This window comes from Chiloscyllium punctatum, chromosome 17 (assembly GCF_047496795.1).
Source record: "Chiloscyllium punctatum isolate Juve2018m chromosome 17, sChiPun1.3, whole genome shotgun sequence".
NCBI lineage: Eukaryota > Metazoa > Chordata > Chondrichthyes > Orectolobiformes > Hemiscylliidae > Chiloscyllium > Chiloscyllium punctatum.
Genome location: NC_092755.1, coordinates 59,225,155 through 59,244,465, shown reverse-complemented (window position 1 = coordinate 59,244,465; position 19,311 = coordinate 59,225,155). Strand labels below are relative to the sequence as shown.

Below are 19,311 nucleotides of genomic sequence, written 5' to 3'. Positions count from 1 at the left end.
GAGAGACTTGACTTTGACGTTGGTGGGTCTGGCGGTGGTGGGGGAGAATCGGCCCAGCAGGAAAAGGTGGCACCTGAAGAGTGGTAACTGCAATGTTGGTTGTGCCCAGTGTCGACGGCAGTGAGGTGGTGGAGGGAGAATGGCAGCATAGATGTCATTGATGATGAGCTGGCTCGGGACTGAAGGACTCTAAGCTATCTCTTACTATTGTTTTTTCTTATTCTTAAATTATTCAAAATGGAACCAGTTCATTGACAACATTGGAAAAGCTTTTCATCATATTTTACAGTTTTTCTCACTTAGAATACATGTGACAGTACACTCATTCATATTCATGTTCAGCTTCGGCTGAGGAAGACTTGAGTGATACGATATCAGTGCCCTTGAGCTACAGAATCTACTTGGAGCCCTGCAAGTCTAGCAGGAAGCCTGGTTAAGTGAATGGTCAAGCAAAAGCACAATTGGGTTGGGGTGGCCCTTTCCCATGTCCAACTCAAGGTTCAATATCCTGCCAGAACTCAATCTGGACACAGACAAAGAACGGGCACTTGCCTGAAGAACTCAAGTGCTCATGGGGCTGGATTGCATGTCCTCTCCAGGAATGACAGATAAAATCCACTGGGGAAAGGAACCGTGAAGAGGTTCCAGAGGAGAGGTTGCAGTCTGACCCTCCCGTCCTCTCTTGGGAGTGCAAAATGTCACTACAGGCCACAATCTGCACCCTCCAACAACCCAGCTGTGATCAGCAACTCCCCAGAGACTGTATGTTTGTGAAAATTCTACGTCAAAAATAACATGTTAGAAAGATGCCACTTCCCTTTTTGCAGATACAAAGCAGGCAATGTTGACTTTTCAGCAACAACACTTATTTACACCTATCAGCTATTAAAGTGTCCCAATGGAGAGTGATCGGGCAGACATATTGCACAGAAGCTGCTTTAAGGATTGAGAGTCTCCCCTGCTGGCTGGAAAGAAGAGGGAGGGGGTGAGAGACACTGTCACTTCCAGAGAGCACTCAGTAGACCACACTCAGGATAAGGAAACAGGTCAGGGGAAGCAGCGTGCTCTCCTACCCCTTCCTCATGCTCCAATCCTCAATCAAGCACTCAGTGCCTTTGTTTGAGGGAACATCTCCCCATAAGGTGGAAACAAACATACACACTTTCACCTGCTGACCAATAACAGGCTCTCTTGCAGCTTGGTCAGTGGCAGAGAGCGGAGATCCTTAAGGAGTCCTTTAATGGCCCTCTCAAAGGCCTCAATTGGCAGTGGGATCCCCGCCCGGAACCAGATTGCCGGGGGGTATGTGGAAGGTGAAAGGATGACCGGATTTGGGTAGGCCACCACCTGACTAATTCAGAGACTCTTCCTCCAAGCTCACCACCTCTGGGAGCAGACGACTGACACTTGAACAAAGGAGAAGTCAATCAGATCGAGGAAAGGCCTACTCTTCAAGGAGGGCCTGAAGGGAGGAAATGAAGATGGCTAGATGGGTAGAGTTCCAGAGAAGCCAACCCACCAGGATTGTCTGGAGATCCCTCGAATGTGGGTCACCAGACAGAGAATCTATTGACCATTCAATTTTTTAAAACATGTTTTATTTGCTTTATTTGAACTTTGCATTTACTTGTTGTGAAAATACTTTGAATGGGAATTAAGTGTTTTAGATTAGATTAGATTACTTACAGTGTGGAAACAGGCCCTTCGGCCCAACAAGTCCACACCGCCCCGCTGAAGCGCAACCCACCCATACCCCTACATCTACCCCTTGCCTAATACTACGGGCAATTTAACATGGCCAATTCACCTAACCTGCACATCTTTGGACTGTGGGAGGAAACCGGAGCACCCGGAGGAAACCCACGCAGACACGGGGAGAATGTGCAAACTCCACACAGTCAGTCGCCTGAGGCAGGAATTGAACCCAGGTCTCTGGCGCTGTGAGGCAGCAGTGCTAACCACTGTTTGATTGGGTTGGGCAGATTGAAGTGGAAGGTGTCTGATGTAGGAATATGTGCAAAAGCATTTACTATTTAATGAGGAGGAATGTAAAAAGGCAAAGTCATCAATTCCTTTAAATACAGAGCTTGATATCTGAATGGATGAAATTGCAGGATGCTGTATCTCCCTGAGGCAGTCAGCACACTTGTTCCCCAATTGGCATCAGGTTTATGCGAGCACTAAACCTTGTGCAAATTGATGGGACACTGTCTGAAGCTTGCTCTCATGGAGATTTTTGACTTGAACTCATTCGTCACTGAATCTGTTTTATTCCCTGATATTTTTATTTTGTTATTGTTTAGTGCTGACAGAGGGACTTTCCCCCGGGAAATCTGCCTGCAATTCCATAAAACATATCGACATTGTCTAGTTTTTAGTCGATGAGCAGATCCCTTGCAGTACAATCTTTCTTTCACTAGGAGTATATGCAGGTTATCACTTGAAGTGCACTTTTCAATCTGTTTAGCAGAGCTTCACAGTGAACATACTGTACACAATTCATGGGAGGGAAGAGGGCACAGAATGCCCACTTGAGACTCTGACGTTTGCCATCTATTATTTAAATGACCACACAGTTAAGTCCTGTATTGGTGGTCTTTTATTTAACAATAAATTTTGAGTTAATTATTCCTTCTGAATTCACTGGTCAGTAGCTGACCTGCATTGTAAAGAAGCGACAATGGATAATAGTCAGGTGTTTCTGGGATGAAAGCAGAAAATGCTGAAAACACTCAGCAGGTCTGGCAGTATCTGAGGAGAGAGAACCAGAGTTAACATTACAGGTCAATAGATGCCTTTCTCTATTTTTATGTTATTTTCAGAATCTGCAGCGTTCTGCTTTTGTGCTTTGACATTTTCTAGCTAACTTCCAGTCGTTGTTTTGCCCTTTTTTGAGTGCAGGAACATAGCAGCACTCGAAAGCTAAGTTGTTTTTCCCTCCCAGGGGAGTCAGTATACATTTACCAGAAAGATGCTTGACAACGCTGATTACCTGCTTCGCCATGGGGAGACTGGTGAGGCTGCTGAGATTGCTGGCATCCGTGAAGACCATAGTCTGGGGGAAGAGACTGGTGTGGTACTGTGGGAGTTCTGGCTTGTGGCTGTAAACAGCTGTATTTAAAGGAAGAAAAACTCATTTTAATAAGTCTCCCCCGTTTACACACCTCTCTCGTGCACTTTACCGTTTCTATATGTCCCATGTCCCAGGGTTGGCCCTGGAATTTAGATACCTGGAAGGTTACTCTCCTTGGAGAGAATGTGGCATTCAGAGGAATTGGGAAGATTGGGGGGCAGAGAAGAAGGACTGGAGGTGGGTGAACAGGTGATGGAAGCTCCCACAATATGCCTCATCAGAGCTGACAGTGTGAAAAGTGCAGACATCAAGGAATTGCTGCCAATTTGTAAGAAGGAAAGGCAGGCCAGGCCCCTAGAGGGCCCAAAGGATCTCACTGTGTACCTTCATAAGAGTGAGCCCTGAGAAAATAACTGCTGGGTGGGGACGAAACAGCAATGAAGTTCCCTCATGTTACTTGGAAAATTTGAGTATTTATCACCTCTTTTTTTTTCAGGGTCTGTGCCCCTTAACCTAATGGTGGGCTTGGAGATGAGATGGACAGGGGGAGGGGGATACTCCTAGGAACTAGGCCCCGCTCTCCCCACTGTAATTTTCAGCTTCAAACCCAGAGGGAGCATGAGGAGTGACAGAGGGAAATGGAGGGAGATGAGGGATGCAGTTATGGACACGAGGGAGAGGAAGCGGGAATTACGGCAAAGCAGGGGAGGGAGCAAGTGCAGGCGGGAGAGATCGGGGGATTAGGAGGGGGAAGGGTGCTGTCGAAGGAGGAGGAATGTGGGATGGAGCAGAGGAGAAGGGAAGAAATCTGAGGTGGTCTTTCAGTTTGAATTTTCCCTGACTGCAGAGGAGAGCTCAGTCTGCTGTAGCAAAGGCAGATGAGCTGGTCTTAAAGAGCAATGTCAGCAGAACGTCATCAGCGGAGAGTCTTTGCATAACTCTCCTTCTGTCCATATTATCTAACATGTGTTGCTGCAGGAAATACATAGCCAGCAAGTTGTCAGCTTAGCAGTTAGATTAAAACAAAACCAAGCCATCAGTGGCACATCTTGAAGGTGTCTCTCTTGTGGTTTGCAGTTTGAAGGTGACTCTCTTGCAGTTCGTCCCTATTTGTAACAAGCAAGGGACAATTAACAGTAAATTATTGTTTCAATGCAGCTATATTAGTCTCCAAAGTGTGTTAAAAACCTCCCTTGGGTTCTGTATCGAAACCACTTTGAAAATCTGCAGGGGGCCTGACAGTTATCACCAGCGAACATACAAATTGCTTTCCCACAACTTCCCATCAATGTTGGAGACCATGAAAGAAAAGATTGGTGTTGGCACAGAAAATAAGCTGATGCAGACAAAAATACTCGTTCTTCTTCCACCATACACCAAATGGCACCATCTTCAGAAGTACTCTGGGACAAAGGGGACTCACTTATATCCGAGTGTCACCCAGTGAAACTGTTTGGAAGATTGATCTCACGGTTCATCGTATACTGTCCAGCTATTGAGTTTTCAACCACAGGGAATGGGAGGGGCTGAAACTGGCTGCACAATATGTTGGATGTGTCTGTGTGAAGTTTCTCTTTTAGCAGGCATGCTGGAGAGGTTGGGTCCCTGGTAAAAGCTGAAGTTGCCGGTTACTTATACTGTGCAAGAATCAACAATCGATTTCTATTTATTCAGGTCTGCTTGGGATGTGGGAAATATTGCACATCCCTGGCTGCTCTGAGGGCATTCCAGGTTATTGGATAGACTCAGCCAAGACTATTTAGATGATATTTACATTTTTAATTTAATTTCATAAACATTGTCCTGGGGGAGGTCATACTCACCAGTGCAATGCTGCTCACACACTGTACCATAATCACCAGAGTACAGATCCCACTATCCATGGACTAGCATTAGAAACGCAACAGGGTGGCACGGTGGCTCAGTGGTTAGCACTGCTGCCTCACAGCACCAGGGATTGGCTTCGATTCCACCTTCAAGCAACTGTCTGTGTGGAGTTTGCACATTCTTCCCAGTGTTTGCCCTGGTTTCCTCCCATGGTCCAAAGATGTGCAGGATGGGTGGATTTGGCCATACTAAATAGCCATAAGTTTCCAGGGATATGTAGGCTACATGGGTTAGCCATGGGAAATGCATGGTTATGGGGATAGGGTAGGATATCCTTCAGAGGGTCAATGTAGACTCGGTGGGCTGAATGGCCTGCTTTCACACTGTAGGAATTCTATGAACACAAGAAAGAATAACTAGAGGAGACCATTTGACCCTGGAAGTCTTCCCCCATTCTGCCCCAACTTCCTGTCCTATTCCCATATCTCTTCATTCTCTAAGCACTTAAAGATCTAATCAAAATCTGTCTTGAATGTGAAACAAAGGCTCTCTGATATATAGAATTTATTCACAACCCTTTTGAATGAAAATATTTCTCCTCCTCTTAGTCCAGATGGCTGACATTTTAGAATCATAGAATCCCTACAGTGTGGAAACAGGCCATTTGGCCCAACAAATCCACACCGACCCACCAAAGAGTAACCCACCCAGACCCATTCCACTACCCTATTACGCTACACTTCCTCCTAACTAATGCAGCTAACTTGCACTTCCCTGAACTCTATGGACAATTTAGCATGGCCAATGCTCATCTTTGGACTGTGGGAGGAAACCCAAGCAGATACGGGGAGAATGTGCAAACTCCACGTAGACAGGTGCCCAAGGCTGGAATCGAACCCAGGTCCCTGGCGCTGTGCAGCAGCAGTGCTAACCACTGAGCCGCCATGCCACCCCTTGAACCAACTGGCTGCCCCCTTAATAAGATATTGATGCTGAATGTGATGTTAATCTTCGAACTCACCTCACCGATCCCCATAATTTTACACTTTTAGACTAATAGAAAATCAACCAATCATTTACAGCATTAAATATTATGCTGGGACACAATGGTCTAATGTATTAGTGTTACACAATTAATCCAGAAACGCAGATAATATTCTGGGGACCTGGGTTCAAATCATGCCATGGCAGATAGTGGAATTTGAATTCAATTGAAAAATAAATCTGGAATTAAGAATCTACTGACTGTGAAAGCATTGTCAGAAAAAAGAAACCTATCTGGTTCGCTAATGTGGAAATCTGCCATCCTCACTTGTTATGTGTGACTCCAGACCCACAGCAATGTGGTTGACTCTCAATAGCCCTCTGAAATGGCCTAGCATGCCACTGAGTTCAAAGGAAGCTATAGATAGGCAATAAATGCTGGCCAGCCAGCAATGCCCACATCCCTTGAGAATAAAAAAAAGTCCTTCCTTTTGACTTCTTAATTATGCTTGTCTGCCTTCATTTATTCTTCAGGAGTTTACACCTCCAAGCCACTCACCACTCTGACTTGGAAATATTCCGCCGTTCCTTCACAGTCATTGGGTCAAAATCCTGGAATTCCCTCCCGACTGGCATTGTCAACCCAACTGCAGCGATTCAAGGAGGCAGCTGTCCACCACCTTCTCAAGGGCAAAAAGGGACGGGCTACCAATGCTTGGCCAGTGATGTCCAAGTCCCACAAATGAGTTTTAAAAAGTGATGGACAGATAACGAGGCACAATTAAATGTCCTTGTTGGGCCTCTGGGAACATTGTATGAGAAATAATTGCAATGTCTTATTACCTGACCTGGAATTTAGGCCAACATCAAGATTTTGAATCGACAGAAAATAAGTAAGACTGACAAATAAGTAAGGCCGACTTCCAAAAAATGAAACCAGATGGATCCAACACACCACGCTTCTACGGATTACCCAAAATTCACAAACCAGGAGCCCCCCTCAGACCCATAGTCTCACTACCTGGAAACACCAACTTACAGATTAGCTAAGGAGCTACATCAAAGACTAAAACACTTCGTAGAAGACTCACACCACTCCATCCACTCCACCCAAGGATTCCTGAAGACCATCAAAGACACTAAGATAGAAGAGGATGAAGTAATGGTCTCCTTTGATGTAACAGCCCTGTTTACATCAATCAACATTAACCTGGCCAAGGGAACACTGACTACACTATTAGAAGACCCAACAACACACACACCAAACACAACTAACTTCATCAACAAGGAGAATATCATCAAGCTAGTGGGCCCAGGCCTTACCACCGACTTCACCTTCAACAACAAAACTTACAGACAAACCAACGGAACACCCACGGGATCTCCGATGTCCGGGTTCTTAGCAGAGGCAGTAATGCAGAGACTCAAACAAGCCATTCTGACAACCATCCAACCAACACTTTGGGTCCGCTACGTAGATAACACCTTTATCATCACTAAACGAAACAAGTTAGAGGAAACCTTCAAGACCATCAATAATACCCTTACTGGCATAAAATTCACTAAAGGGGAGGAAAACAATAACAAACTGCCATTCCTAGATGTCACAGTAGAGTGAACAGCCAATGGGGAACTTCAAACCAGCGTCTACAGGAAAACAACACATACAGCCCAAATATTGAACTACAGAAGCAACCACACCGCCACCTACAAACAAAGCTGCATCAGAATATTATTTCAATGAGCCAAAACACACTGCAGCACAGAGGGACTACACAGAGCAGAGAAAAATCACCTATACTGTGTATTCAAAAAGAATGGATACCCAATGAACACAGTCCGCTGATTTCTCAGCAACAAACTCAAACAAGCAGATAAAACACGTCCAGAAACCCTAGCCACTCTCCCCTACATCAAAGACACCTCAGAAAAGACTGCCAGAATACTCAGACCCCTTGGCATCATGGTAGCCCACAAACCCACCAACACACTAAAACAGCAGCTAATTAACTCGATAGACCCTATTGCAGACAATGAACAAAACTAACATCATTTACAAAATACCGTGCAAAGACTGTAACAAACACTACGTTGGACAAACAGGCAGAAAACTAGCCACCAGGATACATGAACATCAACTAGCCACAAAAAGACATGACACTTTCTCGCTAGTATCCTCACATATGGAGGAGGGAGGACACCACTTCGATTGGGACAATACATCCATCCTAGGACAAGCCAAACAAAGACATGCATGAGAATTCCTAGAAGCATGGCATTCCAACCGGAACTCCATCAACAAACATATCGAGTTAGACCCCATCTACCACCCCCTGAGAAAAGGAACAGGAAGTGACTCCACCACTGGAAATAATATCAGCACAGGAAATGACATCATCAACCCAAAGAAACCCAAACATATAAATAGAAAGCAGGAATTTTCAGCATTGTTTTGCATGAGGTCCATTGAAGATGTTACCTAGTAGGGTAACGGAACGTCTGGAAATGAACCTTTCAGCCCAGCGAGCAAACCTACATCCAAAACCTCAACCTCAGCTACAAATCTTCTCAAAACTTGCTACGAGAAAATTCAGCTCAGAGAGGCTGCAAAGACCGTAAGATCCAAAGGGCTACAGACAGAGTGAGTGAGAGTATGCAAAAAAAACAGCAGATGAAACTTAGTGCGGGGATATGTGAGATTATTCACTTTGGTAGGAAGCAGCTGGTCTGATGAAACATTAACCCTGTCGATTTCCACAGGTACTGTCTGGCCTGCTTAGCATTTTCTGTTTCTAACTATAGATCTCAAGTATTTGATAGAAGGATGAGAAGGCACTTGAAGAGAAACCTTTTCAACCAGTGGGTGAAATGCTTTGGAACTCACTCGACATGAAAGTGTAGGGAAGGCTGAAATCTTCATTGCATTGAAAAAAAATTTCCACACACACTGTAACATGCAGAGATGTGGACCAAGAGCTGCAAACTGGGATTATGCTGGATAGGTTACTTTGAGTAACACAGACAATCATGTGTCAGCCATGTTTCCATGGACTGCAGTTTCAGAGAGCTAGCAGGAAGATGATAGGTTGATTGGCTTCCTTCCATGCACTAGAAGTCTATGATCGGATTAGCAGTAATACATATTTATTTGAGGAGAATCAAACTCTTGTTTTTGTGTAACATGTGGTGGTATAGATCATAACTTTGGGGCCTCATAAAGTCTGTGGTCAATGTTTTTCAAGGTCAGAGGAGTTTGACACTGTTTCTTCATCACTTTCGGTGATGTCTGCCAACAGCCGGAACTCCTTGAACCTTTGTTTGAACTCCAGTCACCCTTTTTCTGGTTATGAACTGAGCAATAGATCTCGGATCTCACCTTTCAATGCTCTCCCTGAAGCAATGTGGTCTCAAGGTTCCTGATGTACAACATCAGAGGAAAACATATTTCAGCGAGTGTTACATGTTTTTCCTTAAAATTTGTGGTTAAATTTAACCACGCTTTTTATTTCCGAGAGATGGACTAATTTCTGCAAAATCAAATGTAGGGTTTGTAAACTTTGTTTTTCCGTGAAGCACTTTTATTGCCTCGACTCTTATGAATAATGAGCTGTTAATCCTCACTGTTTAGATGAATTGATTAACAATGCAAAAGAGATAAGTGTGGCCCATTAATCTGCTACTAAAGTACCTATGTACAGATCACCAATTACACATTCATGGGTGAAATTACCTACCTTTTGCCAAATTATCATTCAACTAAATGATGAAGATGAATAGAATTATATCTTTAGAGAGAAGACTAATCCCTTTAAAACAACATTGAGGCCAGCAAGTTTAACCTCAGCAGTGGAAAAGCTTTTAGGGATGATAATCTGAGACAAAGTTAACAGTCGCTTGGAGAAGTATTGATTAATTAGGGAAAACCAGCATGGGTTTGCTCAAGGCAAATTGTATTTAACTAACTTGATTGAATTTTTTTGATACCAGAGATGATTGATGAGAATAATTTGCATGCTGCGATGCATATGGACTTCAAGAGATTTTTAGATAAAGTCCCACATATAGACCAACAATATTGAAGCCCACAGAACAAGAGAAAAGTGACAAGGTGGCTAAGAAATTGGATGCGTGACAGGAAATAGAAAGCAGAAATGAACAGTTGTTTTTCAAACTGAAGAAAGAAACATTGTGGGGGGGTTCCCTAAAGTCTAAGTTAGGACCACTGCTTTTTTTTTAATGTATATTCATTGCCAAGGCTTAAAACATACAAGGCACAGTTTCAAACTTTGTAAGTGACACAAACACTGGAGGCTGTGAACCGTGTGGGGGATAGTGATAGGCTTCAAGCGGGTGGAATGAGTAGACAGGCAGCAGATAAGATGCAATGAAGAGAAGCAGAAGTCATATGTGTGGGCAGGATAAATGTTGAGTGGAGATACTATTCTAAAGAGGGTATAGGAATGGACAGACCTTATGGGGACATGTACACAAATCATTGAAGGAGGCTTGGCGGGCTGAGACATTTCCTTTTCAAAAACTAGTTTAACATATCGCTGGAGGCCTGGAGTACAAAAAATATCAAGTTTGGATAAATTTTCATAAAACATCATTTTGGCCTCAGCTATGTTTGATTCTGAACACTGCTCAGGATGTGTAGTCCTTATGGAGAATTTGGAGAAAAAAGACTTATGAGACAGGTCCCATGTATGAGGGACTTCTTCAGTCAGGATTTGTTCTCATTCGAGAAGGAGAGATGTGATCAGAAAGTGCTCAGAAACTTGACAGGTCAAGACAGAGTGGGTGGACAGAAACTGGATTTGTAATGCAATGGGGAAAGAGTGAGGGAATGGGACTGTTTGAGTTGGTTTTGCAAACAATTACATCGATATGACAGGCTGAATCTACGGTTCAACGTCATTGAGTCATTCAAGCATGGAAACAGACCCTTTGTTCCAACCAGTCCATGTCGACCATAATTACAAACTAAACTAGTTCCACCTGCCTGCTCCTGGCCAATATTCCTCTAAACATTTCCTATTCATGTACACATCCAAATACTTGTCTAACAATTTCAGATCATAACCACTGCTCCCATTTATTCAGACCAGCGATTAGTTTTGTTAATTTCAGCTCCTCTGGAACTAGGATACTGCAAATCCCTTCACTTGGTGTATAAATTGTTGTTCTCTTTCTAAAGTTGAGTCTTCTTGTGTTTCACCTCCAAGGGATATATTTCCCTCCCCTCCCCTATCACCATTCCAGAGAGACCACTCCCTCCGCGACTCCCTCGTCAGGTCCTCACCCCCCCACCAACCCAACCTCCACTCCTGGCATCTTCCCCTGCAACCGCAAGAAGTGCAAAACTTGCGCGCACACCTCCCCCCTCACCTCCCTCAAAGGCCCCAATGGATCCTTCCATATCCATCGCAAATTCACCTGCACCTCCAAACACATAATTTACTGTATCCGTTGCATCCGATGTGGTCTCTTCTACATTGGGGAGACAGGCCGCCTACTTGCGGAACGTTTCAGGGAACACCTCTGGGACATCCGCACCAACCAACCCAACCACCCCGTGGCCGAACACTTTAACTCCCCCTCCCACTCCGCCAAGGACATGCAGATCCTTGGCCTCCTCCATCGCCAGACCATGGCAACATGACACCTGGAGGAAGAGCACCTCATCTTCCGCCTAGGAACGCTCCAACCACAAGGGATGAATGTAGATTTCTCCAGCTTCCTCATTTCCCCCCACCCCCCCACCTTATCTCAGTCCCAACCCCCGGATTCAGCACCGCCCTCTTGACCTGCAATCTTCTTCCCGACCTCTCCACCCCCACCCCCTCTCCGGCCTATCACCCTCACCTCCTTCCACCTATCGTATTCCCAGCGCCCCTCCCCCAAATTCCCTCCCCTCTACCCTTTATCTCAGCCCGCTTGGCACACCAGCCTCATTCCTGAAGAAGGGTTTATGCCCAAAACGTCGATTCTCCTGCTCCTCGGATGCTGCCTGGCCTGCTGTGTTTTTCCAGCACCACATTTTTCAACTCTTCTTGTGTTTCAGTCCTGTTGGTGAAAAGCTTTGACTCCACATCCCCTGTTATCAAGGCTTAAGTTCAGTGCTTCCAAGCAATTAACACTTTACTCCCTCACCTCCCAGACCAATTTAGGTCAGTTCTCTTATTTATTTTTGTCTGTTTGCATAACTTGGCTGAGAATACAATATATGTAATGTTCTCTTTGAATACATTTTTAAGCCACAAACCTCCTCACAAAAGCTATGTACAGTAATCACCTTTTAGTTACAGCCTGTCTCTCACCGGGACACTGGTGTGCAGAGAGCTACATTTGCATCTGCTCAAGTGGCAAACTGGAAATGAGGTCTTTAAGCGCAGAATCAAATCTGGCAATGGTCTGGCAACAATAGCCACAGAAAGAACTTTGTTAATAGCCTAATAGAGATATGTGTTGTGTTTTGCAATACAGATAAATTGTGTGGCAGGGTCAGCATGGCAATTTATAAACAGGACGAAAGGCATTTGTTCCTGTTTGTGGTTGAAGTGTTTAATATTGCAATGCCTCACACACCCAACTGTGAGAAACAAAATAAACCTCCAAGTATGATCTGCTTTATTCCAGAGGAAAATACTTCACTGAAATAAGTGAGTGGAGACCAGGCAACTGGAACTGTTCAGAGAGTGCCAGATTAGGGACTATAATCTGGACCAAACATTGGTGGCTTGTGGTTGAAGTACAGTGATGCCAAGAATCGGACTTGGAGGTGAGGGAGTAAAGTGTTAATTGCTTGGAAGCACTGAATTTAGGCCTTGATAACAGGGGATGTGGAGCTAAAGCTTTTCACCAACAGGACTGAAACACAAGGAGAGAACTTTAGAAAGAGAACAACAATTTATACACCAAGTGAAGGGATTTGCAGTGTCCTAGTTCCAGAGGAGCTGAAATTAACAAAACCAATCGCCGGTCTGAATAAATGGGAGCAGTGGTTATGATCTGAAATTGTTGGACAAGTATTTGGATGTGTACATGAATAGGAAATGTTTAGAGGAATATTGGCAAGGAGCAGGCAGGTGGAACTAGTTTAGTTTGTAATTATGGTCGACATGGACTGGTTGGAACAAAGGGTCTGTTTCCATGCTCGAATGACTCAATGACGTTGAACCGTAGATTCAGCCTATCATATCGATGTAATTGTTTGCAAAACCAACTCAAACAGTCCCATACCCTCACTCTTTCCCCATTGCATTACAAATCCAGTTTCTGACCATCCACTCTGTCTTGACCTCCTCTGGATCAGGTAGGTCTTGAACCTTATAGTCCAGAGGTAGGAACGCTACCAGTGCACCACAAGAGCCCATATTTATCCAAACTAATACCACATACCAGCCCAACATGCGATGGAGATATTCTCCAATCAGTGTGTTCAGAAATGTTGTGACAAACCTCTGAGACAGGCCTCCTAGCTCAGAGGTAGAGACACTACCACTGCACCACAAGAGCCAATCAAATGTACTCCACTCATAGTATATATATTTTCTAATCTACCTGTTCTGAATTTAGCGATGGTAGAGGGGAGATGAATATTAAGTCTTAATGGGAAGAGGCACTTGTATAATAAGATGTAGTTTATTTCATAACAGCACAAGTTATATTGATTAGTTAGGTGCAATTACGAAATCACAGAAGCCAGAGATGACAAGTCTGGGTATCTCAGATCCTCGCCCCTTCCCCACCCCTAGAATCCTTCTGGACAGGAAGGAGAGTAGCTTCAAAGAGGAACCAGCCACTCACACCCCAACATCACGTCTCTTGAATGGATGCCTCTAGCCCTGAAGTTTGTAGCAGGCCGGCAGCTACTGGGAGACGGAGTTGTAACTAATCAGACCTGGGGACAGTGTCAGTAGTTTCTAAATCTGGAAAGAGTAGACACTAAACATTAACTGCTTCAGAACCATTACCTTTTACAGTCGTAAGGAGTACTATGTTTCAAATCCTTCTGTTTCAATTGACTGTGAAATGCACTGAACAATGTTCCTGGCAAAATCCATACAGCCCCGATCCAGATCAGACAGAGGTATTCTCATAGAGCTAAGGTCAAAGTTCATCATACTTTAATACTGGAGTCTATTACAACCTGAGCTCTTCGGTCTGTACCAATGGGAACGTAGGGTGAAATCTTTTCCTCGTAGAGATGGCAGGCTCAGAGGCAGAAGGAGAACTTGAAGTGGTGTGCCCAGATCCTGTCACCTTCCGGTCTTACCCAGAATTAAGTCTGGGGCAGAAATGCGTAGAAATCACCTTGTCAACAACTAACATCTTTAGTCAACAATTAAGGTTGTCTTGAGGACCTCTGTCCTCTGCTGCTGGAAATAACCAGCTGGGAATAACCAGGCTCCAATACATCTTCCTCTACCCTGTTTACCATGGCAACAGGAAACACATTATCCTTCTATTTCAATAGAAATGTTAATTCATTATCCTTAATTCACAACTTGTTTTCATTTGAATCACTGATTATAATCCAATATCTGCAACAGTTTCATGGAACTTTGGGAGATTCAGTGTCTAAGCCCAACTTAATCAACCTCATGAGACAGTCCCTCCATTCCCAGTGTCAACCTCGTGAATTGTCTCTGGACTGCCTCCAATGCCAGTGTATGTTTCCTTCAAAAAGGGGCTCAAAACTGTTTGCAATTTCCAGCTATGAACTGACTAGTGTCTTGGATAGTTTTAATAAAATTGCCCTACTTTTTTACTTGATTCACTTTGAATAAAATGCCATGTGCCCCCCTTATTACCACTGAAGTTGGATGCTAGCCTTTTGTGAGTCTTGTGGAAGGACAGCTAATTCCCTGTCTTCTATAGCCTTTTTAAATATCTCTCACATTTAAGTAACATTTAGTTCCTCTGTTTTTCCTGCCAAAATACATAACCTCACATTTTCCTACAGTTGTTAGCTATTACCTTTATTCTGGCCTTCTGGGTCAGTTCAAACTGGAAATTAATAAACCTGTGGCCTTTCAACTGTACATGTCTAACAAATCGCAATCATGTTTATTCATTAACCTGTTTCTTTCACTGATTATTTGTAGAAATTATTTGAGTTGGATTCACCTAACTTGATGTTTTAAAATTTGGAGGTACTTAAAATTTCACTGTTAACCACACAGTATGTTTTGGCAGCACAGTGGCTCAGTGGTTAGCACTGCTGCTTCACAGTGCTAGGGACTCAGGTTCAATTCCAGCCTTGGGTGACTGTCTGTCTGTGTGGAGATTACACATTCTCCCAGTGTTTGCGTGGGTTTCCTCCCACAGTTGGGTGAGTTGACCATTTGAAATTGTCCAGAGTGTTCAGGGTTGTGTTGATTAGGTCCATTAGTCAGGGGTAAATGTAGAGTAACAGGATAGGGGAATAGGTCTGGGCGGGTTACTCTTTGGAGGGTCAGTCTGGACTTGTTGATCCAAATAGCCTGTTTTCACACTGTTGGGATTCTATGATTTGATGATATTCCATCTGCCAAGTTTCTGTTCACTTTCTTAATCTGTCTATGTCCCTGTGCCATCCTCACCTCTTGCCTTCCTACTTTTCTTTTGTCATTGCACACCTGTCTATAGTACATTCACTTTCCTCATCCAAGTTATTAATGTATGCAGCAAATAATTGTGGCCACAGCACTAATCCCTGTGATACTCCACTAGTTACCATTCTGAAAATGCCCCCCTTATCCAACTCTTTGTGTTCTCTTAACCCATTCCTGATGAACGACTTATGCCCGAAACATTGACTCTCCTGCTCCTTGGATGCTGTCTGACCAACTATGCTTTTCTAGCAACATACTCTTTGACTCTGATCTCCAGCATCTGCAGTCCTCACTTTCTCCCTGTTCTCTTAGTTAGCCAATCCTCTATCCAGGCCACCCCTACATTATGGGTTCTCCTCTTAAGGAGTAGTCTAATGTGTGGTATCTGATCAAACGCCTTCTGAAAATCCAAATATATTACATCCACTACTCCCCCTTTATCTATGCTCCTCAAAGAATTCAAGTAAATTTGTCAGATCTCATTACACTTGAATAAGTAAAAAGAAACCATTTATTTCTATAGTCAAAAGTGTAAATTCCCTAAGATAGATAATTGCATTTCATCAATGGTATTGTTAATAAATTTGATACAGTAAAAGATTTTTAAAGCATTAAATCTTGGTGTTATTCTTTCAACAGTTAACTGCAAGTTCAAGTTCCTCTTTCAAAGTTATCATTGTCCTCTCCACAAAAATTGTAGCAGATTCCATGGCATTTTTTTGATGAAGTACAGGAAAGTTCTCAGTGTGATCCTGACCAGTATTTAGCCCTCAACTGACATTGCTAAAAGTAGCCATCCAAGACATTTATATCAGTACTGTTAGGGGGACCTTGCTATATGCAATATGGCTGCTGCATTTCTTAAATCACAACACTGACTACACACTGATGTACTTCACATTTGGATAAAATTTAAATTAAATTAAAAATATCTGGAATGAAAAGCTCACCTAACAATGACCATACAACCACTGTCAATTGTTGTAAAATTCCATCTGGTTCGTTAATCTACTTTCAGCAAGGAAATTTATCATCCTTACCTGGTCTGGCTTATCTGTGACTTCAGAGACGAGGAGAAAGTGAGGACTGCAGGCACTAGAGAATCAGACATTCCTCAGACATTCCCGATGAAGGGCTTATGCCTGAAATGTTGACTCTCCTGTTCCTCAGAAGCTGCCTGGCCTGCTATGCTTTTCCAGCACCACCCTAATCTCTGACTTCAGCTCCACAGCAGTGCTTTTGATTCTTAACTGCACTTTGAAATGGCCCTAGCTCTTTATTCAATGGTTAATTAAAAATGAGAAATACATGCTGGCCTCCTTGAGATAGGGAAGGTAGAAATTAGCCAGTGTTCTGCATCATGGTTATCGACAGGTGACTCCTGCTGGAGATCAACTTGATGTTGGGCAAAGACCAAGATGGGACTCCAGAGTGACATCTCTGCCCCTGCCATTAAGTAATCAATGGGAATTCAGAATGGAGATTCGGACAAAGAAGAATGGCCATTTAAGCAGGATAATTAAGGTGATAGGTTGCTCCAGAATATTGCCCCATAGAGTCAGGACCATTGGATCTAGTGGAGAAAGAGTGGAAGAGGTAGGCAAAAGGAAGTAAGCTGAAATTGTGCACCAAGTGAAATTGGAACAAATCCACAACATATTGAGAAACATTTTGAAGTGATCTTCTAGAATCAAAGTCCTGACAACTGTACTTCAGACAGCACAATGGCTTTGGTGCAGCACTATAGCTCAGTGATTAGCACTGCTGCCTCATGGTGCCAGGGACCTGGGCTCGATTCCAGCCCTGGAGTGACTGTGTAAACTCCACACAGACATGCTCCCCGGGACTGCACGGGTATCCTCCAGGTGCTCTGTTTTCCTCCCACAGTCCAAAGATGTGCAGGTTAGTGGATTGGACATGCTAAATTGCCCCAGCGTGTCCAGGGATGTGCAGGCTAGGTGGGTTAGCCATGGGAAATGTGGGGATAGGTTGGGGGGCTGGGTCTGGATGGCATGTTTTTCAGAGGGTCTGGGTAGACTCGATGGTCTGTATGGCTCCTTTCAGAGTTTAGGGATTCCATGCTTCCAACTAATATTTATTCATCAGCATCTGAGTGAGCTTTGGTGGAAAATCTACTCATGAGTTACCATTTAGTGAATAGCTAGATTATTTGAAACCTTGATCAGATAAATATCTAGGAATGGTCAGTTCTAGGTCCAGAAAAAAATGATGTCACAATATTGATCTTTAAAGGGTATTACCCTATTTGCCTCCAACGGATTGGATCGAAGAATCTTTGTGTCAACACTGTTGAATCTGATTGAGTGAGCAGCAGCATCACAATTGACATGAACATTCTAGAATGCAACTTTGGTTTCTGCCAGTCCCATTTTAAACAAAACTTTGGATTAATTAGGAAGTTGTGCAGCTCCCAAATGTTGCCTCCTAGTTAGGAATTCTCGGGGATGATGCCGAGAGGCTGATCACTGTGTGTACAGTGGAAATGTCATGAGTGTACAGTTCTGATTTCACTGGAATGAAGTTCAGTTTCCAGTGTTTGTTCCCACTGTTACTTTGAGGTTTGTGTTTTGCTATTCTTCCATCAAAATCAGAGCAAAGTTGAATAAAAGTAAGACCGTAAGGAGCTTGGGCAAGCAAATGTTTCCTTTGGAATGCAAAATTGGGATTTACATGGAGGAAGGAATGACGGAATGATGTGCAACGTGGAAACATGGAGCAAGGCAGAATCAGGAATTGGGAAGTGATGTGTACAGTTATGAACTGAGGTACAACATGTTAGATGGAATCAAATTGGAGGAGGGAGAAATTGGAGATGACCTTAATGTAATGAGCCACAATTTAGCTTCAGTTTCCAGTCTGCTGCAGTATGATCAATCATGTTGTGCTTCTTCACATTCAACAGCTATGGCTTTCCACTCTCAGATATGTCACCCTGCCTGCCATCTAACATTCCAGTAATACCATAAAAATAATATTTCCTAAATACATGATTATATGATCTCAGAAAATTAAGCTTTTCAGGTAGATCCTACAATCATGAAACACTTTTATCTGGCTGTCAGAGTGTTGTCCTTTTTCTGAAGCTTTGCCTACTATGGTTGTCTTAAGAAAGGAGACTTTTTTAAGGTACAGAATCAGGCAGAAAAGGTATTTGTTGAGCTGATCAAAATCTGCTCTCAAAGCATTTTAACCAAAATAAACATGTATTGGGCAATAAGAGTCATTTTTGTCTCAGTGTTATTGTTGGATGCATTCAGAATAAAGCCTTCTGACCTCATTGAGAAGTTGATACATTTCATGGGATCTTTTGAATTTATTTGTCAAGTTACCTTTCCCTCGTGGGTTCCTCCACATTAGATGTCAGTCTGTGATTACCAATGAACTGTAATTCAACATAGGAACACGAGTAGGCCATTTGGCCCCTCAAACTTACTCCACCGTTCAATGAGATCATGACTGACCTGACATCTCCATGCCCTCTAGGATCAGATTTGATTTGCAACTAAATCCTAGACTTTGTTTGCTTAGTAAATTTGACAGCATTGCTTTAAAAAAAAACTATTTTGCAATGAATCAACATCTGGAATTAGTTGGTAGGTGCAATGGTTAATTGAATCAATGTGTGAAATAGGTAGATTTAATAAAGCATTGATTTGTAATATTGAGAGGTGGGCCCACAGGGGTCCAAGATGCACAGAAACACTGATATAATTTATTGGCACCTCGATTACCTTTCCAAGTGTCCATAAATTAATTGCAAGTTTACTTATTTGCCTTTCATTTGGCAAGCATTAATATACAGTAAAA

General features: G+C 43.2%; 1 protein-coding gene across 2 annotated transcripts in view; it reads right to left on the bottom strand.

Annotated features, from left to right (window-relative positions):
- Positions 1-19,311, bottom strand: part of LOC140487880 (hepatocyte nuclear factor 1-alpha-like) — a 198,396-nt gene that overhangs the window by 30,195 nt on the left and 148,890 nt on the right. The window contains exons 8-9 of one of the 2 annotated variants that reach the window (XM_072587261.1): positions 2,993-3,111; positions 2,638-2,751 (exon numbers count right to left, since the gene is read on the bottom strand). In XM_072587261.1, the coding sequence (XP_072443362.1) occupies positions 2,692-2,751; positions 2,993-3,111 (179 nt within the window). In that variant the 3' untranslated portion in view covers positions 2,638-2,691. Of the gene's footprint in view, positions 1-2,637; positions 2,752-2,992; positions 3,112-19,311 lie in introns of those variants that run through there. The other variant, XM_072587260.1, reaches the window with a different exon arrangement.